Source organism: Haliotis rubra, unplaced genomic scaffold (assembly GCF_003918875.1).
Source record: "Haliotis rubra isolate DU_JTF1 unplaced genomic scaffold, ASM391887v1 Scf9, whole genome shotgun sequence".
Lineage (NCBI taxonomy): Eukaryota > Metazoa > Mollusca > Gastropoda > Lepetellida > Haliotidae > Haliotis > Haliotis rubra.
The window spans coordinates 991,436-1,018,595 of NW_025767634.1; the positions used below are offsets into that span (position 1 = coordinate 991,436).

The 27,160-nt window shown below is 37.7% G+C and overlaps 1 protein-coding gene across 1 annotated transcript; it reads left to right on the forward strand.

Moving 5' to 3' along the window:
* Nucleotides 1–2,720: 2,720 nt before the first annotated feature.
* On the forward strand, nucleotides 2,721–19,603 carry LOC124263779 (putative mediator of RNA polymerase II transcription subunit 26). The gene is given in 11 exon segments (XM_046698485.1): nucleotides 2,721–2,903; nucleotides 3,011–3,113; nucleotides 6,128–6,238; nucleotides 6,531–6,643; nucleotides 7,379–8,553; nucleotides 8,555–10,385; nucleotides 10,388–11,188; nucleotides 12,268–12,361; nucleotides 15,782–15,831; nucleotides 16,448–16,495; nucleotides 17,611–19,603. Coding segments are annotated over 10 exon segments (4,413 nt in total). The 5' UTR covers nucleotides 2,721–2,810; the 3' UTR covers nucleotides 16,490–16,495; nucleotides 17,611–19,603.
* Nucleotides 19,604–27,160: the final 7,557 nt, after the last annotated feature.

The following is a 27,160-nucleotide window of genomic DNA, read 5'->3' on the forward strand; positions in this document are numbered from 1 at the left end:
GCAAATACTACGTCAATAAACAGAATGGTTGTATATATACTTGGCATTGGCAGTGGATGACACTATTTATTAATGTTTTTTGCCTCAGCATATGAAAATTCGACTACGACCAAAAACGTGATTTGGCAATGGATTTAATTTCAAGTCTTCGGCAGGTTAAAGTTTTTAGACAAATACATTGTATGAATAACACTATTATTTACTATATATTCATTTATACTGCACCCTCTGCTACTGTATGTTAAATGTACTATTCGCCTACGGCCTCTTCAGTACTGTAAATAAAGATTGATTGATTGAATAACAATCAAATCATTTATTGACGCCACCATTGTGTTACTGCAGACACATAATATATGAATGAACAGTCCTAGGGGCATATCTTTCACAGATCACTATGTCATTAACATGTAATACTGCAATAAATATAGATGATTCAAAACAACAAAACCTCTCTTGTATACGTCTCAATGGACACATGCCCAACCCCAGTTAAAACAGTAATGTTACCCATAAATCAACATTGACTATTACAATGACGTCACTGTATCATTTTTTGTCAGATGACATCATGTGTTTTGTGGGTAGCAATAACTTGTAGGGTCGGAGAATTTCGCAAACGTTTCCGTATTTTGGCAGTTTTCCATCGAATATGAATTAAATAAATAAGACGAAAAATAATTCCTTATTAAATATGAAAAATACCTATCTCGTGTCGTGAATGGTTTTATTTCACTCTGTTGACGGTATCCAAAAGGAGATTTATTTCTCACTAAATTCGATAGATGTGGGGTAGACAATGATGTAGCAATGTGCTCTCTATCATATAGTCAGGTAACATGTAATGGAAAACATTCATTTCAATTGATTATGTCACCTAACTGGTTGATTGGGTCGTCCTGAAAGTAGGTGTCGTATTGCATTGTTCCATGACATCGGTGTACACCACTGTGATGTTTTGACATTGATCTAACTGTATCCCTTTTAACATGCATGTTGCCTTATACTATATGCCGCTAAAAGATTTCTTATTTACCTTGACCATTGCATATTATTCAGCTGTTTCTGTCTTCTCTGGGTTCTAAATCTAACTTGACGTACCAAAGGTATAAGGTGCCCATGTTTTAGGCATTAATGCCCAACTGAATGTTGTTTGGCTCCAGGGTCAGCAATATTCCAGCTGCAATACGCCGGCCTATGTAAGGTTTTCCGTAGTCGAGGCTAAGCCGAGACGAATGGGAATAACCATCAGGTCGTAAGTATGGATTTACGTCGTTTAAGCTATATCAGGGTGATTGACACTACACACGGGTACACAAATTGAACCCATGTTGAGAATCGAACCTGGCACACCGGCACGACGAGCGAACGCTTAAACCACTTGGCTACCCCACCACCCCAGAATAACCAGGAGATCACACACATCATGACAATCCGTTCCCACGTTCAGCCGACCCTTACAGCATTTAGGGCAGTCTCCATCTCATATCATCATGATGACGTAATAAGGTATGTTTGAGGCAGCTACTGCATGACCTCTTTCAAAGAAGATTCTGCATCTCACCAACGTTTCTCATAATTACGAACTACGACACCCATGGGAAACCCCTGTTGGAATATACGTACCCTAGTTCGTCTCACAGTCCTTGAACCGCATTATATTCCCTTCTGACCCGCCCTTTCTGCAATGCTGAAGCCCTAAATGAAGCAAGTCTAGATTTCGTCAGATGTAGGACTCTCCCATCTCACTGGGTCTCCTTTTCAATTTAAAGAAACTTGTTTGTTTCTATAAAAAATTATATATATATTCAGAGACTATGTTCGTTAACAGAGACTACTAGGTGTTAGTCTACCCAGTGACCTAGGCTTGTTGGTTGAGCCACTAAATGGATTGGGATGCCAGGCTGGGTACATAGGTGGGTTGATTGCGAATCATGGTACATGTCAGAGTGGGGCATAGTCTACAACCTCAGCCACTTTCTGGTCTACACTTTCATTATTTACAGACCGTAGTGGACTATTACTGAGTGCAGCGTTAAACAAACAAATCAACAAAAACACTAATTATTTCATGAATACTAACTGATATGCCTCGTACAGAGTATCACACCAGCAAAAATAGTACGAATTAATAGTCACACTGTGACGGTTCGGAAAACTTTTATGTATGAAATTTTTCAAAAGAAACAGTTTCCTTATATGAAGCTTGCATCTTCTAATACATGCAATGCATACATAGATAAAGTAGATTTATAGCCTTATATATGGTCATCTGCATATACGCCACTTCAATCTCTCTCTTTTTCAGGAAAGAGGATATTATAGATAGTTATACTTTGAAAACTTAACCATTTTTTCATATCGACTGTAAATTAAAACAGCCATGTCAGACAATATGACTCATTTACACCATGACGCCCTATCCAGGTACATCATTGTCTCATATCGGATCCCCCATTCTCACAAACCAGTCAAGAAAATGTTCATGCGTCTCGTCTCTACAATCGCTCCCGGAGGCACTTTCACATAAATTATACCTCATTCATAAACTAAACATATTTATTTCTGAAAATATTTGTCTAAAATCCTCATGCGGTGATTAAATGTTTCGTAGATATGGTTGAGGGTCATTATTTCTCAAAGCCTGTTTGTCTGCTGCATGGTCTATTTTGATCTATTTTGCACGATCCGCATGACCTCGCGAGCTGTGATCACGTGATTCGCGGCCATTATGCTAAGGTTTCTGAAAGATGGCTTCGCTTTTTCAGGAGATTAATTTAGTCATACAATAAATTTAATTGTTCCAGAAGATGCCTGGACCTGTCGAGAGATGGCTCGAAACATTTATGTGCAAACAGTATGCTGAAACGTTTGAAGCCTATGGATTTAAAACTCTTCAATCAGTGAGTGTTTGTACGCGGGTTTTTCCAATATGGCTACCGCGTTCGCATTTATTCCAATGCGTCTTTCGTTTACCTCTCGATTTTCACAACTATTTCTGGTGTTGTAGGTATGCCAACTGCAGTTGCCACAACTACAGGCTATGGGTGTAGCTCAAGAACATTGTGAAAAGATCTTAGAGAATGTCTATGTTCTGAGACAAACACTTTTAGGTGAGATCTAGATCCTATTTCGTATTAGAAATTTGAAAGAGTGTAGACAAGTTGGTGGATATATCATAAATAAAAACAATGCGTGTTGTTCTATGTGAACGATACCTTTATGGAATTGTACTTTGAATATATCTGATTTCATGTTAAGAACCAAAGGGTAATTGTTACATATTATAATGAATTTCAATGTACCGCACATAGATATATCTGTCAATCATCAAATTCAAACTCAAGACAAATGCTGTATTTAAAACGAATCAAGAAAGACTTCAGTAGCCTCAGATTGATATAAGACTAAATATTTTGAATATATATGCTGCATCTGTAATAGTGTGTATTAACAGTGCCAGTATTATGAGTAATTGCTGACACAGTCTATAATGATTCCATGACATGTGTTGTTGACATGTTTCTCAGCTATGCCAGATGTCACACACATCGTACTCAAAGCTATATATAATATAGCATATACTATGATCTACTACAATAAAGAACCTGCTACTTATGCTCATAATCCTGCAGTTGATAAAGCAAGATGGAATTTCCATTTCGGCACTTTTTTACATAGTCCAACAAGGAAACTTTTTCTGTAATTGCACATATATAGCAGATTCATTTTGAATGTTTTAGCATACATATCTTGGCATAATTAACATACTGATCAGGCTTCTTTCAATGGTGCCCTTTGTTTACATTGTGTGGGCTATTGAGTTCTATTTATGTTAAACGTGTTTACAAATTGTAATGCTAATAAAAGTCATATCTGTCACATCCATAAATGTATGTTACACATAGTATTTATATTGAGGACTCATCACTGCAGAAAAGAGTTTACGAAGTTAGACCACTTGTCCTTTTGGTGAGAACATCTAGCAAAACTCTTAGAAATGGCAAATTTCTACAAGTCCTTATACCTTAACTGTTGGGCAGTGTGTCAAGGACTTTAGAATTTGTTCAAATTTCTGTCGATGAAGAGGCAGCTGAACAGATTGGGTTCTCAGGCTCAGTGGTGTATGTTTCTCTTATATGTTTTGTCGTTCAGCAGGGCTCCAGATAATGTTTTGAGTCTCTGGTATTTACTTACAGGTTACCATCCACATTTGATAATAATAGTTTCCTTTATGTCTTCAATATATTTCTACCCTTGGGTGCAGCCTATTGGAAGGTACTATGATAGCTGAGCAGTGTTCGACATACACTAACTCCACCTGAATCCTGAGTGGAATCCCACATGTTTTCCCATGATTAAACTCTGCCCATCAGTAACATGTGTTACATTCTAATCATGAAAATGGACATTTCTGTGAAAGATTGTTATAGACAACCCTTGCAGTTGCTTTTATTGATTATCTCCAGAGTTTATTTTTTCCCCAAAAGATATTTCCTGGGAGGTAACAATATAGAAACTTATATCAAGCAAGGAAAAATGTCATAATTGAGATCTAATGAACATCCTTGTACAGTTTAAGAACATATACTTTCTTTTTGGGGTAAATCTGAAGTCAGAATAAGTTTCATGTCAGTCTTTACTTAACATGTATGAAAATTCAGATTGTTATACCACTTAACCAAGCAATGAATGCTTCACTACATGACATGACTAAGTAAATAGTTTACACCTAGGGTAGATATTGAAACCAGAACATGGATTTTAGCCGCAACTCCAGAATGTGTGTGTTGAATTCCAATCAGAATAAAGTCTGTTTTAAGAGGCTTCTTTTGTTAACTTTTCGAAGTTACAAACGTATTCTGTTTATGGTCATATCAGATACATGTTTCCTTTTATGAATACTTTGACAATGCCATGTATCATTTCATCATAAATAATTCAAACTGGGAATTAGTATGAGAATACCATCAGATTTTATTTCAAATGTCATCATTTTTGCATCCTTTATTTGTGGGGCGCATCTAAGCATTATTCTTGCGATTACAGATTGGTTGTGTTATCAGAGACATGAGAGTGAAAGTGATAATACCAAATGACTGAAATTGTGAAAATAATGTATGGACATTGAAGACATTTGAATGCACAGTTGTCAGTTATGTTTGTTCAATATTGGTGAAATTGATTCTTTAATATACAGGTTGGTTTAGGTACTCCCCAGAGAGATGAGAATGCAAAATGAATGTACAGTTATCGGTTGACCAGTGATGTGATTGTTGTAAACTCAAGGAACATGCTTTGAGAGCTGTTCAAGTACATGTGCAATTGTTATTAGTAGTGATCATGGTGATATCTCAAAATTTAGTTGATTATTTGTACAAGTGGAGAATGGAGTAAGAAGAGGTTATAAAAGAATCTGGAATAGTGCCAGGTGTATATCCTGAAGAGAATACTCTCACAATTGTGTTGTTACTCCAAGGGATGCATTATCAAACATCTTTTTTACATGCAAATTGAGTTTCAGTGACTCTGAAATTAGAACATATGAGGATGTATCAGTCCATGTCCTGTAAAATGAGCGTGATATATGGATTGCAGTGTTTAAGTTACTTCATCCTTATTTCCTTATATTGTGATAACCTTAGTGTGCTTATAAATGAGAAGATGGTTAACAAGCAGAGGTCAAGGATATTCTTTGAAATTTCTCATGTACTACAAGATTGGTCAGTATTCTTGAAATATTTGCCAGTTTTTATGCCAAAACATAGTCATTAGATAATGAATTAGATACAGGTTTATTCAGAAATTCGGATAAGAAACTATACCATTGGTGTGTATGTACAGTGGTAGGATGAAGACTATAAGTACGAAACATACGATGATACTTGAACATGATATTCAGAGATCTCAAGAGTTGACATTCATAAAATGACTTGGAGATTGTTAGTATGTGATGTTGATAACTCTTCCATGACATATGGAGTTAATTACTTTCTATTTGAATTCTTAAATGATTAATTGTATGATAATCAAAGTGTTAAAAATGGGAACCATTCACTTAAAGGATTTTTTTTCTATTGGGAATCAAAGTTACACAAATTAGCTTCTGTTTGTGTTGTTTTTCCAGCTGGAAACAACAAGGGTCCAGGGCTATCTGAAAGTGCTAACTTTGACCCATCTATCAATTCAGCCAGTTCAGCCCTAAGATCTGTTGCTATGAATGCTAATTACCAAAGAGGTAAGCGCTATGCTAACCACCAAATTTGTATATATTTTAGGCACTTTCGATCATAACCATCAAACTGCATCATGTAATTACTTTGGAGGATGCATAAAGAAACCACCTAACCCAGCCACCATCAGTATCAATGACTCCATCCCCCAGAACGAATTACTAGTCATATTTGAAAAATGTAACATTTATGGGGATATTACTACTGAACAGTATTCCATGATTCTGTGGCAAATTAGTTTTCTTGTTGATTCAGATTTAGGTTTTGTTTGTACTGACTGTTAATTTTTGTTTTCAGGCACTATGAACCACTACCCTGATGAGTATAGTGGTTTTGGCCCAGGTGGCCAAGGAAGTGGTGGAAGAATTCCAGCAATGAACTACCCAGGACGATATGAGGAAAATAACATGGTTTGTTTTATGGTTATTAACTACACACTGACATGTTATCCAAATGCATTTCTTTGATACTCTCCACGTTTGTCTGGCTTGTGTTAAGTTGAGGAAAATAGCATACAAACTTCATAAATTGGAGCATGTCATAAAGTTGACAAATTGTAATAACTGTCATTTTTTGCTTGAATGATTTGATTAGCAATGTCATGTATTGGCAACTGGTTATTATGGTTTACTTTCTCTTGATTTCTTGGTTATATTTCTTAATGTTACTTGTAAGATAAGATGGAAACAATTCATGACAGATCTCGTGACTGTTTGTGACAGTTAGTTTTGTCACATGAAGTTAATTTTTCAGTGGTAGTCAAGTAATAGGTTGTTAATATATAGGAACTTGTAAACAGTTATCTTTGCAAACAAAGATCACCTACAGTTTTCTTCAAGACTAGAATTTGATCAGTGTTGCTCAGAAAAAAGTATTATACATATACATACAGTATGGTGAACATATTATGATACACACTCTTTCATGACATGTCTGAAATTATTGTATTAGACAGATTCTGTAAAGCATTAACATGCAAGTGTCTGAAAATGAAGTTAATGGTTTCAGTTAAAATGTTGGTGAAAAGAATCATTACATTCAGTATTCATGCATGAATAGTTGCCTGACTATTTGATGTTATCATGAAGCTTTGCCACCTTGTATATTCTGTAAGGTATAATACTATTCTACCTTATTCATTTTAGGGAAACATGGGTCAAAGTATGACCAGCTACCAACACCATATGGCTGGTTATGCAAGTCAAAGTCAGGCTCAGATGATGATGCAGCAACACCAAGCACAACAACAACATGTACAACCTCAACAGCAACAACAACAGATGATGAATCATGGTGGTGGCAGCATGTACCCTGGACAACAGCACTATATGGGGCAACAACAACAACAGCGGCAACAACAACAACAACAACAACAGCAGCAGCAACAACAGCAACAGCAGCAGCAGCAGCAACAACAATTTCCCAACCCATCAAACCCTTACCCTGGCCAGTACAATATGCCTGGAGTCCCTCCACAGCAACAGTCATCTCAAAGTCAGATGTCTGGCAACAACTACTATCAGAATACACCACACCCTTCACCAATGCATCATCATGCAAGACATTCATCAACAACTCAGAGCCCACAGCAGGTGGCGGACAGTATATTGCATATTGCTTCAAACTATCCTCAACAGCAAACTGTTCAGGTGCCTATTCAGAAGAGTAGGTCTGCTCCTTACCATGTTCCAAGATCACCACATTACAATATGCAGTCAGGAAGTCCCAACCAGTCACCAATGGGTGGCAATATGAACAGACACATGGGATATCCATCTCCTTCACCTCACCAACAGCAGCAGTCGAGAACATCACCTATCAGTCCAATGTTGATGCATAGTCCAGTTTCTCATCAAAGTAACCAGAGTTTACCAAGTCCTGGATCCATGCATAGTCCAACTTCTGGCATACGGTCTCCGATACCAACACCACCTCCTGGATATCATAATGTAGGACTACGCTCCCCTTGTGACATGCAACAAATGACTTCTCCAATGGGCACTGCCCAGTCCATGAGATCACCAGGTCACATGCCTCCGGTCAACATGTCACAACCAATAGGTTCTCCGACTGGCAGGTCGTGTAGTAGTGGAAACATGACATCTCCAGGTCAGCATCAGCAGCATTTCTCTCCAAACCCACTGAATTCTCCATCCAGTCATGTTGGTTCTCCATACACTCCATCTTCCAAAGCTCATATCAGTAGCCCACCTCAATCACAGAGTTACCAAAACATTTCTAGTTCTACCTCGCCTAGTCCATATATAAGTGATATGTCATCTCCAGATCCAGGTCCACGCACTGGTGTAGGTCCATCTAACCCCCCTTCAGTCACTACAGAAACTAGTGATGCTTCCAGAAACACAAGTGGTTGATCCTAAGAGTGTTGTGAATGATGCTTGTTTACCCTCCCCACAAAGTAATGAGGGTTCAAAAAACTGTGATGACTCTGCAGAGCAGCCGAACGGGGAGGCCTGCGGCAGCACTGCAGAGTGTTCAATTAGCAACAGCACAGACCGTGCTAACTCCAGCCAAAGTCCTCCATGCACAGACGGTAAGCACTGCAATGAAGTTGGTGATCATTCTGAAGAAAAACACTCCAGTGTGAAAAACCAGAATGAATCAATGCCATCTGTGAAAGATAATATAGAACCAACATCTGAAATCAATGAAAAGTTCAATCATGACTCTTGTACTAATCCTGGTCCATCTGTGAGCTTTGTACAAGAAAAAAGATCTCCTGTCCACAACTGTGATAACCAGGAATACAAGAAAATGTCAAAGGATGCACTGTCCCCTTTGATAGAAGCTCCTGTTGATAGTCCAAGCAGTATGAAATCAAACCTGGAGTCCGTTAAGAAAGATGTTTCAAGCCCTGAAGAGAAAAATTTATATTGTGATATTATCAAGAAATGTAAACAAGACAACTGTGAACCAACCATAATTGAACCAAAGTTGGTCAATGGAGACGTTGACCACTCTGATACTACTTCTGCAACATCAATTAGAATGAATTCTACATCTATTACAGGAAAAGTTAACAATGTAATGAATACAAAGGCTGAAAATCATCGGACTAAAGAAGCAACCCTAAAGACATCTGACGAAAAAGAAAGCAACAAAATTGGAGAAGTATCCACAGTTAATTCTGTGGATGAAAAAAAGGGTAAAAAGAGAGGTATCAGCAACAGTAATGACAAATGTGAAGGTCAGAAAAAGTCAAGAATTGTAAATTCTGTGAATAATGTTGACATGGAAAAACACAGTGACTCAGTTGATGGCATGGAAGAAGTGGAAACTCTTAGAGTAAGAAAAGACTCTGGCAATACATACTCCAGGCAGAGTAGGAGTTCTTTCTTAAAATCAGATGAACATTTCTCAGATTTTGGTGAGGAATTGGATGGTATAAAGAATGAAGACTGTCCTGGTTCAACCACAAGCAATTCCAGTCCAGTCAATTCTGAGCAAGATAACTCTGATGTGTCATCAGACAAAAGAACAGATAAATTGCCTTCAAAATCGCCCAAACAGCCTAATGTGAGCCAGAAAATCAATTCTGTAACTAAGAATACAGATTTGAAAGAAACAAAGACAAATATGGCAAACAGTTTTCAAGATAATGGCTCATCATCAAAGGTTACAGGTAGTACCAAAACTAAAGAGACTAAAAATAAGTGCAATGAAGAGAAAAAACTATCTACGCAATCAGCAGATAGTGCAAAAACTAGTGACAAAACCAAACCTAAATCAAATGTGTCTAATGATATGGATATTTCTGCAGTACAAATGCCACAGACACCTAAAACTACTTCATCTGCAAAGAAGAAGAAGCATAGTACAAATTCAGAGAAAGGTAAGAAGTCTAGAGACAATAGTGTAAGTGCAGACAATTCTACAAATGGAGTGATACAAAGCCAAGAATCAAAATCTCCTCAGGTGAAGAAAGAGCTGACTTTTCATATCAATGAAGAGGATTCTCCAATGGAAATTGTTCTTTTATCCGATGATTCTGATATAGAGGATAAATCCTTATCTGTGCTTGATGTCAAATCTAGCACTGGGGGAATAAAGGCTGAAGCAATGGATTATGATGATTCTGTTGGATTAGAATCAAATGAGTGCGAGATGTGGACAGAAAGGATAATTCCAATGTAGCTGAAACTGTGGACACAAGCCCAAATTCTGACAAGAAAAAGAGGGGAAGGCCAGTTGGGAGCAAAAATAAAGCCAAGGTAAAAGAAAAAGAAAGATCATCAGGAAAGAAGAAGAAAAAGAACAAACCCAATCCTGAAGAAGATTCTTTCAAAATGATGAAGTTCAATAAAACTCTTGAGGCTATGAAGAAAAAGAAGAAAAGTGACGGTATATTTTCATCTGGACCATTTATTAGAGTTGAGGGACCCCGATCTCACCCAGCAAGTGTGAAAGTATTCAATGATATACCAACTGATGACTTAGACTCAAAGTTAGGCAAAAAGAAAACCAGTAAGGGCCCAGTGTCATCAGCGCGTTCTCTCCAGATCTCAAATCTTCCAACTGAAAAATCAATTATGTTGCCATCTCAGAAACTTACAAGTGACACAATATGGGTGTGTGCTCTCTGTGGGAAACATAGCAGCTACAAGATCCTGGGGGATCTATTTGGGCCTTATTACATCGAGAGTCATCTTGCTCTGCTCAAATCAGAAGAAGAGAGCAAGAAGGAGGAACTGTTAAAGAAGAAGACCCCAGAGTCCACACAAACAAGTGAAGCTGGTGGGAATAGCAGACGCAGTCGGAGAAGGACATCCAACGAAAGACGGTCTAGCTCAGGGATGAGTGTATCGGAACCACCACTTCCTAAACCTAAGGAAGTGTGGGTGCATGAAGATTGTGTTATGTGGACGGATGGGGTGTTTCTCATTGGATCCAAAATATATGGATTAGAAGAAGCTGTAAAAGTGGCAGGATCCTCCGTATGTAATGTTTGTCTACCTTTTTGTATTGTTTGATAAGTTGTGTTTGATAACTTGGGAAATGTAAATGTGGATAATTTAAATTTGGCCTCCTTTCATGTCATGGATAAAAGACTCAAATACACCCAGAAGAGATATAGGAAAGCTTTCATTTTAGGAATAAGTTTTCTTCAAGCACACAAAACACATACCGGTATTTGGATGAGAATGCTTTATTTAGAAACATTTTATCCATTTTATTGTGTTGATTTAAAGTTACTCATATTCATCTGGATCTTTGCAATGTACAAATAAGAACATCAATAGTTGCTTAGTATGTCTTAATGATTATTCAAGACATTGAGAATTGTCACATTCATTATACATTCAGAGACTTTTTGTTCATATATTTTATTACATCTTTACACTATAACAGTTGCAGAAGGGTCTGACAGTGCACAGTGACTTCTTATAAATTATTGAGCAACAAAACTTTCAACAGATTTGCCATGAAGTGTAAGGTGCAATCATTCCAATTATGCTGCCATTTTTGTTTTGGTCAAAGGGAGGTAATCTGTAGATTATTGCCCCTTTTCCTGACAGTGTTGTAATATTGCCCATTGTCAAAATGATTCTTATGGCCATGCTATTTCCGTTATCTTCTTTTCAATAATGTATTTGGCAGGGCTGTGCTGTTTTTGTTTTTTGTAACACAAACATTCTTCACTCACAGAATATCATTACTCATGAAAATGTATTCCTGGTTTGTTCCACCTGACATTATCAGGAGAAGGATTTTATTTTTTATTGTATTGTTTCTCCCGCCGGTTTACAAATAACATTATGTGCCAAATGTATCCCATTCCAAAAGAAAAAATAAGTTAAAAACAGTCATTATTATTAAGAACCAGTACCAATTTCAAGTGTGATTGGGTCATCGGGTCAAATTTATTGTAATGAACCTAAGCTCTAGGTGAATGTGTTTCTATCCACAAACCTTTGTCTACATACATTCATGTCTATTTTCCTCTGAATTAAGTAATCATGTATTGACATTATCTTTGCAGCTCTGTTATTGTCATATCTTTTTGTTGTCATAGGTGTGCTCATGCTGCAAAGAAAATGGTGCTATGGTTGGATGTTTAAACAAAGGCTGCAGTCAGAAATACCACTTTTTATGTGCCACAGAGAGAGGTAACCTTAGGTTCTTTGTACTAGAAAATAGAGAGGGGTAGTGTTTGTTATCTTTGTGTTGCACAGTACTACGTTCAGAAAGTATCTTGAACCTCATCATTGATGTGAAATGTTTTATGAATTGTACTAATTATTTCATTGTACTGCAACAAGATTCATCAGTTCAAAGGAAATGACGTATTTGTTTATGCTCAAGTGGAGAACCCTGTATTATCTGTTCATGATCTATCGTTTGTTGAGGTATTTCTAAGTTACACTCCCGTCTAGGTTGTTTGAAAACATTTAGATTACACGCATTTAACAGTTAAAACATCAACATCAGCATAATCTTCAACAGCAATGAGTGAGGACATATTCAAATGAGAACTCTTAGTCTTTCTCTCCTACTTAGACCCTAATAGAAAAGGAAAACCATTGAAAATGTGTTTTGTATTTAATTACCTGATAAAATTATACACAAATCCAAAAGATTAGAATCATTGAATCATATTTACCAGACAACACAAATATTACTGACATGACTGCTTATTCTTGCATAGGCCTCTTCCATTTGGTCCAGACCTGTGAATATCCGGGTTAGAATTGATCTACAGTAACCCATGCTTGTCGCAAGAGGCGAATAAACGGGATCTGGTGGTCAGGCCCGCTGACTCAGTTGACACATGTCATCGTATCCCAATTGCGTAGATCAATGTTCATGCTTTTGATCACTGGATTGTCAGATCCAGAATCGATTATTTACAGACCGCTGCCTATATATATAGCTCAGAGTTACAGATAACATTTTGGGTCAATGAGTTATGTACTCGCTTGTGTTCATCTCAGTAGGGTATCCAAATTTTCCTTTATGTAAATAAATAAATTGCACTCCCCTCACTCAAGCTCAATTGGGTATTTTGCCATTGTCCATTAATTTTACAAATATAATAAAGTTTAAATGTTAGTGTTTGTTATTTATATTTGATTTGTAATATGAGAAACGATAAGAAAGATTGCAAGTTGTCAAGTTCATGTCCTGAAATAGAACCTGTCAATATCCTGCAGTTATTTTATCTATCCACCTGTATGCAAGCTAAGATTTGACATTTTGTGTGTACGCATGTAAGATCACATTTATTGAGTATTTTCAAAACATTCAAGCGTACTTGTACGTAAAAGACTCAATAGGAATTGAGTTTTCACATAAATATTTGCGTAATTTACGCAGATACGCAGCTTATCTGTACCTCTGATAGCTGGAATATTGCTGAGTGCAGCGTAAAACTAAACTCACTCGCTCACCTATTTGGTCCACCAGAATTCTTTTCACGTTTTTCAAAGGTCATAGACTGATAAGAATGTGCTTAATTTTTTCAAACAGTATTTGTCATAAAACTTTATATATTTTCTCTCATGATGAATCTGAGATTGAGGTTGGTGAGGTGAGGTGAAATGGGGTGAATATTTCGCTCATATGACGACGTGCATGCGTGTGTATGTGTGGCTGCTTTAGCCCAGACTTAAGCTGGTTTTATAGTGCTAGCTTACCATATATATACCATGAGATACCATGCCGCACTTAAGCATTAATACCCCACACAGACACATTATACTGACTCCGAGCTGACCAGTGCTTGTATCCATTAATGCCAAACGCCAGGCAAGGACCAAGAAGTACCATATTTAAACATCTTTTTGGTATGACGCGGCCGGGGATTGAACCCGTGACAGGGATCTCTGGGCGGATGCTCTAACCACTACACCACAGAGGCTGGTGTTCAGGATTACTGGTATCATTGTCAGTTTTGGGTTACCTCTTCAGGTGAAATGTTGGTGCTTCGTCCCTCAAAAACCACTATCATCTTTAAGGTTTTTTTTGTTTGTTTTGTAATTTGGTTTTAATTTCTTCTATCATTTGTTTCCATTTACTGTGGCAACCAATCAGAACACAGCTTACCAAATTGCGAAAGTTGACATTCGCACATACCTTTTGAACTTTTACCTCGAAAAGGTTTTGTACCCCGAACGATTCCGAATGCTATTTTCCGTACAATCGCTTCAGAGTGATGCACATGGAGCACTCCACAAGAGTGAGTAAACAGTCACTGAAAATAGCGTTTTGTCAGTATTCAAGGATGTCAGCTTTCGGAAATATTAGCTAATGATAGCCATGTCAACAGACACCCAAAAGCGTATATTCTGCAGGTCATATATCTGTGTTCTATGCAGGTTTTCATTTTTTGTGAGATCAGTGTTGGCGACCGGGGAAGAGAAAATCCATTTTATAAGTCCCGCCAAACCCTTTATTGTAGCCGTTGTCTGATTGGTTAAATCCGTTTGGCTGTCTCGCGTTTGATTGGACGGTCATAGGTCTCTCAAAGGTTACCTGACGCGACCTTCCACAAGGTTTTGTTAGACTCAGTATAGCAAGGTTTTGTTAGACTCAGTATAGCAGTGTAACGAATAATACTGAGCCTAAGTTTACTTAGACTGGATGCAAGAGCTTTTACGTTTCAAGATCCCTTGTACTTAAGTGTCAATGGCAAGGGTACATTCATAATGACATGGTTAAAGTAAGACCCAGGTGCCTTGAGTACACAATTACTGACAGAGAACATTGTAGAAATTCCCTTTACTTTGATGTAAATACCTTATGATTTCTGTTGTCTGAAGCCTTTTTCACAAGTAATAAGACATACATGGAACTTGAACACATGACTATGATGACCACACAGAAGTTCAAGTCATATATTTAATTATTATGTGAAAGTTGTTGGCACACATAAGTCACACCTAACCTTCCTAGGAATGCCCTCTGGCACTCTTGAAAAAAGCATCCCTGTATAAATATTACTCCAAAGTCTTGGCATTACACCTTTCATACACATTTGGAAAACTGGGATTTTTAATATGCTTGGAGAACTGATGTAGATCTTTTTGAAATCATATGGCATCTGTTATCCTTCATTATAAAATTAAAAAAAAAAAATACAATTTAATCAAACATCTCAAGGTCAGTATGAAATGAATGTAAAAAAACCCCATTTCAGTCAGTGTTGGAATTGGTACCAAGCAACCCATGCTTGTTGAAAAAGGGTGGGGTCATCAGGTTTGTGTTTGGTTGACTTGTGTGTCACCTTATCCCATGGAATGGATCAATGCCGATAAGATAAATCACTAGTTTGTCTGGTCAAGAATTGTGTATTTACAGGCTGCCATCATACAACTGGAATGTTGCTTGAGTGCTTTGTTAAATCACAGGCACACATAAGATAGTAAAATTAATTGTCACTTGATTGATACGAAATAAGTGTAATTTCTTTTGGAATAGCTACCTGAAACAGTGTCAACTGAATAAGAATAGACCCAATGTGGTCAACAGTACTCTCATTGAGTCATGCGAGTCATATGTTCTGATATGTTGAAACCTTTTCTTTGCAGGATGCTTCCTTGATGAAAACAGATTTTCTCTACTGTGTCCCAAACATAAGGTATCAGTTTGTAGTTGGTAGTTATTTAGTAAATCATCCGTAGCTGAAAACAACCAGCAAATATAATACCTACAACATGTTAAGAGTAAAGACTGAGTTGACTTAAGGATTTGAGCTTCCTTGTTCGTCCAGTTTAATGGAGGGCATGTGTGGCCCAGTCGAGCACAGCAATTTGTGATGATGTTTGTAAGCAACATACCCGTCTCATCCCTATTACCGTAGTGGTAACATTGGAGACCTGCACCAGCTTTCCTCACACATTAAGCTGACTTGAAATTATAGAATTGGAGTGCTGTATATAAGTAGTGTAAACCAAGCTCACTCTTTCTCTCACTCCAACACAATGTGTGGGTATAGATGCTGATACCCTCATAAGCATTTTGTAACAGTTGGTTTTCATGCACTTGTGTATGAAAATGCCACATTCTACAGAAGAATTAGTCCATTAGTCCACACTTGTCTTCATTGATAGGACAGCTACTGAAATGCTACTCAAAGATATTATAACATGTAGTGTAATTAGAGAATTAGACATTTGATTTTGCAGTCTGCACCAAAAATTCAGTACAAGCACAAAAGTACAACTGGTGTATTAATTTATGCTTTGTCTTTTTAGGAGAAAAGAATAAAGATTGAACAACCGTGTGCCAAGTCATGACACAAGGTAACTGGACATATGAGGCAGTAAAAGTTTTTGTTGAATTATAAGTTATTACAAACTGAATAAATAATTTGCATGAGGCCTTTTTTTTTTAATTACTTTGTCTATGGATTTTAAAAAAATAATTAGGTCGGTAGGGAGGAGGAAAAAAAAAAGGGAATATGGAGATGTTATTTGCACTTGAGTCCTGCGCAGCTTATGGCAGCTGATACTTTGTTTATACACAAGTCAACTTCTGTTTCATCTAGAACAGATTGGACTATGTCTCCAACTGTCTGGCCTTGTTCTGGCTTGACAAATGAAGTAGTTCCCAGATGAACTTGAAAATACTCATCCATGCCACCAAAGGTCACTGGATGTAACATGAGTTACTTCCCTTGATTAGTGCAGCAATGGGTGCACTCGTGTTATGAGTTCTGACGATTTGCATGATTTTCTTTTGTAAAATATAAAATAGTTTCAGTGAATGTTTGAAATATATAATTTTCTTTTCTTTTCTTTTTTTCTCACTTTTTTTTTTTTTTATCAGGCCGACGGTATATAATGGCAAAAAAATATGTAAAAACAATTTATTTATTTTTTCAACTTTTTTCACACTTCTGGTCTGCGGATCCATAAACCACGTAATTAAAAAAAAGGGCCTGATGACCATGAGTTTATTTTCGTGCAGCACTCTATTTTAAGATTTTACTGTTAGACAGGCAGCTAACTTTGTTTGTAATTGGTTTGTTTCATTGCTTTGACAGTTATGTTCTTATTTTGAATTAGGACCTTCGATGACAAAGTTTAACTTAACTCTGGCCATTGCAAAAAAAAGATTATCTTGTATCTCAGTAACTGATTTACAGAAAAACATAAGTGTTTGTTTTCAATGATAAGAACAAAAATATTTAACTCCAGTGTTTTCTTACATTGTGCAAGCCTCGTAACAAGTCACACGTCCCTTATTTGATGGCTGAAGATTTCACTTAAAATATATTTGGCTTATTCTGATTCTACCATGTGGGGATCGTTGCCTTTCCACTATTTATGTTGTTAACTAATAAATACTATGCCTCTAAACTTTTGCGTTTCCACTATTTGTGGGTCCTTCATATCATGTCTTTCACCTGTTGTAGGTTTAAACATGCTGTTACAGTGTAGCAGTAGATCCCAGTCTGAATACTGCTGAGATGTAATCAGTATGTCCAGTCCACTGGCGAGGACAGATGGAGACAGTGTCCTACCACTTCTCATTGACGTCACATATTCGGGTTGTGGAAGATTCAACTGGCAACATGACTGATGAGATGTGTATTGCAGACAGAGAGACAAACTTTTGCTGAGATGTTCATTGTATTTGCTTTTGATGCTTAAAGGGTTTTACTGGATGCAAAATATTGTGTGGTATGGGATATAGCCATAAAAGTCAAGAATACAAATAAATATTATTTATTGTGAGTACATTTGGAAGCAAAGAGTTTGGATGCTGGAATGATTGAAACTTCCTATATTATAGCATACAAATCTTGTCTGATATTTCTCTTCTGACAACATATAGTCCTTGTTTAACCAGCTGATCATCGCTCAGACTCTAAGCCTTAAGTGCAGCATTTAGAAAAATAAACACCAGTCATTAAGTCTGATGTATACAATTCATCCCTATCTGTTAACAGCTGAAATCATTTCACTTCATATTTTATTTGTTGTTGCTTCAGTAGTAGTAACTGGTAACACCAGTTTAATGGCCAGCGTTCCACCATCTGCGGAAAATATTTTACCATGAGTTCCCAGGACGGTCAAATACGAAGACCAAGATAAACCCCAGGAGGTATTTTCTTAGTAGCTAACATAATAAAGAAATCATATCACTTTCATAATCAAGCTTGTTGAATAATCAAACATGTTGATGATGGTTATCATCTTGAAAATATTGCGTTGTTTTGGAGTATTTCATTTCATTGAATTTCTGTGATGCAATCTGCTTGGTAAGAGTTTGTCTATCTGTCTGTGAAGGTGCAACCAGTCATTGACTATGCAATGGAAGCTGGCACATAAACTGTATGCGACATTGATGAAATAGGTGTGTCATACCAACATGCTGAATACTGAAGTTGTCCTGTATTGTGTCAAAGTAGATATATTTTGGTACCTTGAAACTTCACTCATGGAATGATTTCACACTGTATGTTTGTTTCAAATGAAGTAATGAAACATCTTGAAAATGTAATGATAGAAATTCTGTCATAATCCACCAACACAACAGTTTTAAATCTAATAAATATTTCCTGATTACCTTGAAGAAACTATTGCAGTCCTAAATTTCCTTAAAAGTGAAAGCATTTATGTTGATAGTTTGAATTAATTTGTTCCATTCATTTTACATGCCTTTTGCATGCCTTTTGACTTAGAAGTTAAGCACTAAGTTGTGTTGAATGACTTCATTGTTAGTGATAAATCAATTTGGAATGAATTGTTGTTTCATATTTGATAGAAAGTAAGAATGTGGAATTTTTATTCCTTTCTTCAGAAACGTTTTGTGACACATGGCTAATGATAATGTATTTGGAAGAAATATGCCCATCTCTCAGTAACTGTTGCTATGATTGATAGCAAAGGGTTGAATTGTTAAGAATAAGATTTTTAGTCCTATATTTCTAGGAAATGTGAAGATTTTTATTTTGTACAATAGAGGTCTTAATTTGTGATACAAGCCTTTAACAACTGAACTAAAAGTATGAGATTAGTTTTAGCATTAAATTGATATGAACAGCATGGTATGAAGTTCCTGAATGCGATTTGATGAAGCTGACTGGATGTTCATCAAAAGGAGTTTGCCATCATTATAGAGTGCAGATAAGCTTGCTTGTTGTTCTAAAGCAAGTGTCATGTGTTGCTTCTACATACATGTATGTGCTTGTCTGTAACATTACAGTACAGTAATCGAAATCTACAGAATCTGCAGCTGATAACATCCAAGCTGCAGGGTGGGCTGTCTGTACAAATGTATAAATTGTCATCACACTACTTGTGGAGTAAGCAGGCTCATATATAGAAATAGTTTGATGTCATCAAGAAGCCTGTATTGAATTTTGCATAAAAATATTACAAATAAATATGATGTGAAGTTAATAATTGTTCTGCCTTATGATTTATGAACTCGGTCAATACATAATTAAACTGAATAAGATATGGTGAAAATGCAACGCCTGTCACTGCAAGCTGGCCAGACATATCCCATGACGGTAAGATAGTTATGCCTCTTAGGAGATTGTTATTTTGGGTATGTAAGACAATAAACGACAGTTATGAAGCAATTACGCATAGTATGCAAAAACATGCCATTGGTAATTGGTCTTTGCGAGATGCGTTCTTGCATACCCAACAACCAACCATTCAACACTGTATTTAGTGATATATATTCTTGTGAAAAAAATACCTCTGGAAGGATTATAATCAATGTCTTGGCAGCCTTCTATGATCATTTTCTGTCTGAACGGTGTTTTTATGGCACCTGTAACAAGTTGTGTCGCATCAGCGCTGAGCGACAGAAGTATGTGCTTCATGCCCATGTGATGAGAGTAAGCTCTTTACCAGCTGCGCCCAGTGACGTAAACAGCGTCTCCAATGTAGACAACGTCGTTTTTAATCAAGTGCAAGGTGATATTGACATAACAATCCTATTTCTTACAAACGTAAGTGTGTTACTCTGTGTTTATTATGGAACGTTTAAAGAGCTGGTATACATGTTGATGCTTGTAACATAAGTGCCAGTTACACAACCTGCGGGATGACGCAGGACGGCAAGAATCTTTTCTCATGCTGAATGACAACACAGAAGTCAACTGGGAGTAAAAATAATAAGGTTCACGTTTTGGCACTGTACTTTTTAGGAGGGAAACATGGGGTGAATGTCTCACGAAAGACATTTTGAAGAGACATACGGAGATTCCATTCAATGTATCTAACTATTTTGGTCCGAAATTAACTAAATTGGTCATATAGTATGGAAACGTCATTGTTCAGTGACGGCGCTTGATAAAATTTCCTTCGGATTGCGTTTAATTGTTCTTACGTTATTGGCGGGCCCACTTGGACTCGCTTGCTGATTCGCAATGGGGAGAGTGTCAAATATTCACCTGACTGAAGCTGACTCAAATCAGAATCGATGGCTCCTTCTCCATTCTTCAGTTTATTAGCTCATATGAGCTTATGCCTGGATAAACAGCAGTTCTCAGCCTATGAATGGGTTTGCGTATTAACAAGAACCGCATTCACTCCTACCAGTCTGCGTTTTGACAAGCCCCCTACGCCGCCAAGGTGACACATCTCTTACTTAAGTATTGCAAAGGAATTCCAGGAATGTCGATGTCTTCAGCTGGTCACAAGGGCCGTCACTCGTGCTTTAGCTCAGTAATCTTCTTGGGAGATTAGTCCCAGTAATAACTAGTCAGACCATTCGGGTCATTATTTGGCCGGAATTTATGGTTCCAGTTTTTTTCTCCGGAAAAATGTAACTTCTCAATATTTGTATGAATGTACCTGAGGTCGAGACAGGGTAATTTCATTATCCATATGCCTCCCCCTGTATAGCGTGTCTGTCGGCGGAGAACTGCTGAGTATTGACATAGAGCTGCATGGCCGTTATGCATTATGTATCGTCGGAGAACATTTATTCGATTTGGTCGTAATGTTACTAGAGGGTCAGCTGTCTTATAAATATGCAGAGATCTTATTGGACGTTTTATATTCTAGGTATGTTTGCTGACAGCATGGACACAATCTGCACCGAATCCCTTGGTAACAGTGCCGACATTCCGGCTGGCACTTAAAGTGGCATTCTGCGTCACTTCGGCCATTTCCCCTGAAAATAACTTCGCGGTTACGGAAAGGGACGAGGTTGGCCGAATGATGAAGTGCAAGAAAAGTAATAAGTTAGTCATTGAGTCTTTTGGCGTGATTTGCTATGTGTACATTTCGACTTAACCGAGGATACTGTTCCCAAATTACCAAAACCGTTCAGCTGTCTTGAAGCTAATGTGACGCTCCTGACCCGTGACCATCATCTCGATGACAAACGCTAACAAGACACTCGGGCCTAGATTTTCGAAGCTCTCTTTGCGCTAAGATAGTCGTATGCGCCATTCATTAACACTAACTTAACTATCTTAGCGCTAAGAGAGCTTCGAAAATCTAGGCTCTGGTATGTAAATTCATACAACACCAAGACTCGTGGCTTGTGTCTGGGTTCAACATTAGGTTATATTATCATTCATAACAAGGATGTGCCTGGTGTACTTATGTGCATTTCTATATTAGTACAAATATATAGTGCCATTTTAACCTCGTGAATTTCAGCAGTGGATTTACATATGGGTTATATAACACGTCTTGGTTGAAGGTATAGCGGTAATTTGAATCTTCGGACAATCATGAATAAACCCTTTTGTGGTTGCCTGGTGTGTTTGTTGTTTAAAGGCGCTATATCACACCACACTTCTCTAAAATTAAATAATGCATTTCTCTCAATAATACTATCAGTCCTCAGGAAAGCTACCATACAATATATTCCAAAAAATATTCCGTATTTAGATTACAATATTAAATTAAAAAGTTCGAATGAATTAATGCAACGTTGCATTAAATCGTCTCTCGCGCCCACTACCGGAAGAACATTATTTCAAGCGAACTCCATAGAGTTATGTCCCTTGAAGCGCTCTTTACGAATATCCTGCGCACAACCTGTGATTGAAACCACTTTGGCAAACACCGACAACACCGCGTGCGACAGTTTTCGACGTACGGAGCAATTGTTTACATTCCGTATAATATTATGGCAAGTATTCTCTGTTTGGAAGCTGTTCGCCTCGAAGTTTCAATTATCGATTTCAGGCAAGTCGTAAGGAATAATAATTCTTTTATTGTATCAATAGGAAGCTAAAATTAGTGTATATGCCCCAATATATATATGATATAGGCCAAAATATTGTCGAAAATGTGTGATATTATGCCTTTAACGCCACACTCAGCAATATCCCAGCCATATGGTGGCAGTCTGTAAATAATCGAGTCTGACCAGACAATCCAGTGATCAACAGCATGAGCATCGATCTGCGCAATTGGGAACCGATGATATGTGTCAACCAAGTCAATGAGCCTGACCACCCTATCCTATTAGTCGCCTTTTACGACAAGCATGGGTTACTGAAGACTAATTCTAAACCAGCTCTTCACGGGTAAAACCTTTCTGTGAGTTTCTGTGAAACCAACTCGTCAATGAACATCAATGCGCTCATAAAATATCTTTTAAAAAGCGAAAGATCTGGTGATCAATTCATCCTGATACTGTTACCGATACCGATTTTGTGCATAATTGTCACTCTTGGACGTGCTCGCCTTACTTATTGCGATATTATATATATTCATAGATGCAGATTTTAAAATGCAAAACTTTATTTCCTTCTTTGAGAAAAATCAACAAGATTGAAACAAAGTATTCCTTTCATCACCGGTAAACATCAGAAAATTTCGATGCTGTATTATAAAAATATCGAAACCCTGGAGCAGATTTTACAGTTAAGAGACCATGTGCTTTGCTACGCTGAAAAATTGTATATAAGTTTTAAATAGTTCACAGATGTGTGCAGTACATTTGTGTTATTGGAGTGAATTTGTGCGTGAGAAGCAAGTTGTTTTTAATAAAATCTTAAGATGTCCTGATAAGCTTTGATGTATTGACAGGCAGACAGACAGATATTTTATTCAGTATAAAGGCCAAAGGCCCATAATACAAATAAATTATAGAGTTGAAATAAGTGCACATTAAAGTGACAGGTTTATGTTTTGATAGTTGCACCTCTAGTTTTATGTATACATTTCAAAAAGTTACAAACATTGATGATAACATTTTTATTTATGCTGTTAAGTATGTGTATTAAGTTTTGTTTGTTGGCAGTGTTATACAAAAAATGGAGTAATAAACCTATTTCTAGCATCATTATATGATTTACGATCAAAGAGGACGCGTATTTCATCTTGAATACAGTTAATATTATCTAGTTTACAGTAAGAACAGTCTCTGCTTTGAAGTATTTTTCCATGTACAGGCTCCCTGCTACCCAAGCTGTGTTTTGTAGACCACGCACGTCTATAAACAATGAAAGGAAATGAAATCTCGCTAACCACGACTTTATAACTTGACGAATTTTGTGAATGGACTATACGAATTATCCACGTAACACATTGATCTATAGGTCTATTAGGTGCTTATCCTGTATGCAACATCGGTCTCAAACATCCGCATCAAGTTTTGAGGAAAATGCGTTCGACAACTGACAATACATAATTTATAACTGCATAAGATCGTTGCTACATCAGTGTATATATTCAGTGTATATTCTACCCGTGTTACTGGGACTACATTTTGCTGGAGCAAGTTATTGAGACTACTTATTTTTATCTCCTTAATTCCATGTCCTGTTCAAACAGAACCTGTACTTTATGTCAATAAATGCACATCGACTATAACTTGCACTCTTTGAGCAAACGCCCGGAGGTTGACACTTTGAAGCTCGCCGGGCGTCTTATTGTTATGTATATTTTCATGAATATGGATGTATTCGGAAGGTATTCTGAGTAGAACGCGTAAATGTTCTTTTACCTATTCTTTGAGCCTCCAGCCACGATACCTAACACCCCCTTACCCCCTTGTACATCAATCAAGCTCAAAAACTCTTATGTCTGTACCTTAACATGTACCCACTCTTTACCAAATAACCAACCTGACACACACACACACACACACACACACACCTTTCCAACCAGGGCAGTGGGGTGGCCTAATGGTTAAAGCGTTGGCTTGTCAGGCCGAAGACCCGGGTTCGATTCCTCACATGGGTACAATGTGTGAAGCCCATTACTGGTGTCCCATGCATGCAGCATTGATATCGCTGGAATATTTATTGCTAAAAGCGGCGTAAAACCATGCTCACTCACCCTTTCCTACCACCACACACACACACATACGCACGGACCTTAATCTTGCCATCCATCCATCCCGACACTAACCTCCACCTTGCCACCCTTCCCTCCCGACACCAACCTCGCCAATCCTTCCCTCCCCTCTCTAACCTTAACCTTTCCACCTTCGCACCCTGTTCCAACCTTCAACTTTCCACCCTTAAATTCCCTCCCTACACCAAGCTCACCCTTGCCACTTTCCCCTCACCTTTCTACCTCACACCGATCGCCACCCTTCCCTCCCGACACTAACCTCGTCCCTTCAACCCCTCCCAAAACTAGCTTACCCCCCATCATTTTATCCAACACCACATCTGTTAATTAATCATAATTTCTCCACGTTCACAAACAGAAAAAAGGAAATCTATGTTTGTCAAACTAGGTGTGGGTCTTGCAAGTGATTTTGGTTGTATATTCGTTACAAGATCTGTATTAGGGAACAATGACCCTGTCAAGTTCCTACAGTTTAGAATGTCCCCTGTGTATACGTTACAGCTTGTCCACTAAGTCCATCTGACGGCTCCTGACACCGGACTACCAGATTAATAGGCTGACACATGCAGGTGATGTGGCCCGGGGGTAAGCCTGACTGACCGCTGTGACCGACACAGGAGTGATGTAACTATCCACTGGGACAATGGGTCGTCCACCATGACACAAACGGAACCGAAAACTGAAAAATAATCGTAACCGAATTGTATAAGGTTCGTTTGCGGCTACTCGAAAGTAAAATAACCCATTCTTTTGTTGCGTTCACCACATAAATAACAAACGCAACAATCGATTGCTTCAAGAGAGTGAATCCAAGGCTTAGTCTTCCTTCACATGAATGTAGTGAAATGTGAAGCCGTGGCTATGACCTATAGATCCAAACATAAGATAAGGGACCGCCCATTTGATATTCGCTAGAAGTAAGTGGATAATCCGAAATCCAATGATCATAAATTCATGTTAGTAAAATATCTTTACAATGTGTTTCGTACTCGAGGAGAACTCCTTTGATACGCATGTGTATATATTCATGTATATTTAATGTACTGTATTATGGGTCAACTGGCCTTGAAACAATAAACAAATTGATTGATTGATAATCCGAAAGAAAAAATAATAAGTGAAACAAAAATGAAATCTGCGGATCTTCCGTTTCAGAGATAAAAACGACAAAGAGTCCAATGTCATGACACATTGATAAATATTTTGCCTCCATCATATGTCCCAGTGCCAAACAGTTAAGAAAAATTCAAGTTTTCACGAAAAAGTCTTATACAAATGGAAAATATTATGAGAACAATCCATTACAACGGGTAGACGATCTTGCACACACATACGCACGCAGTTACATGCTTACCCAGGAGTTCACAATTCGTTATTATTATATGGAAGCGCCAATCAGAGCTACAACGAAAATGTACTTTTGGTTCACTCTGCCCATTAAATATATCAATCAGACTAAAAGATTTTTAAAAATGTAAAACCCTGCTACACATCCCTGTGTACCCTTTTTGTATCTACTCTGTCTTTTGTACACATTTCAATTGTGATATTATACAAATATGATCATGTTAATGTGTTTTGGACAGGGCTACCTTAGTTTTGGACAGGGCTACCTAAGTAATTAAACGAGTTGTTAAAACTAGCTGTTAGAACAATCGAAAAAAAATACATTATCAGCTGTCATTTTCCTTGTGAATAGAATATGTTTACATCAAACACGCACTTAAAATGTGTCAATTCGACTCACAAGTTTTCAGCGACACGGTAACGTTCGCATGTTTACATTCACAATGCTTACACGATCTAAACTTCAATCTTTTAAATATAGTAATTAAACGATTGTAGACAATTTTTAACGTAGAGGGGCAGACACATCAATAGCATACGAAGTGACCAGATTCGTCAATGCAAATTCGTTACAAATGTATGACCTATCATTACTGAGACACACCGTCCCGTGGCTATTGTAAAGTATTCATTAGGATTTACCCATTATACTGTAATCATGCTTAGCAATCATGACGTAATTTACAAAACAATCATGACGTCATGGAATGCGAAAACAAATGACGTCATGCTGGGAGACCGTATCACATCCACCCCGCAGGGGTCTTAACGTAGAAGGGGCCTGCACAGAAATATACATAACAAAATCATCCCCTTGACTGCCCTCTGCCAATGTGTGATATAAGTAGGCCGGGCTTTCCCCTAATTTACATTGAAACATCTTTGGGGCTGCATGTAACGGGATCGCATCCTCGATGTCACAACCTATTTCACGACAATGTTTGTACACGGATTACACGTGTTGGTGAGGGCTCTGGAGCATGGATAATTCTTCTCATCAAAGCTCTATACCACCAACTGTGGCACAGCCTTCTGTCCTTCCCCTCCACAGCATTCCCAACTCACACGAATACGCACGTAAGCACCCATACACACCGTACATATACACGCACGCACGTATAACTAAACGTCATTCCCTACCCAACCCGAAACACAAACATGCGACCCTCCCCTTCCATGCAGCCAACTTCCTCTTCCTCGTCGCCCGCTCTTCCTCCAGCTTCTTCTTTTCTCCTCCCCGACTTGATGACGTTTCTTCTCCAAATTTCCACCAAACTGAACACAAAAACATGAAAAACACGGAAATTGTGCTGATAATCAGAGAATTCT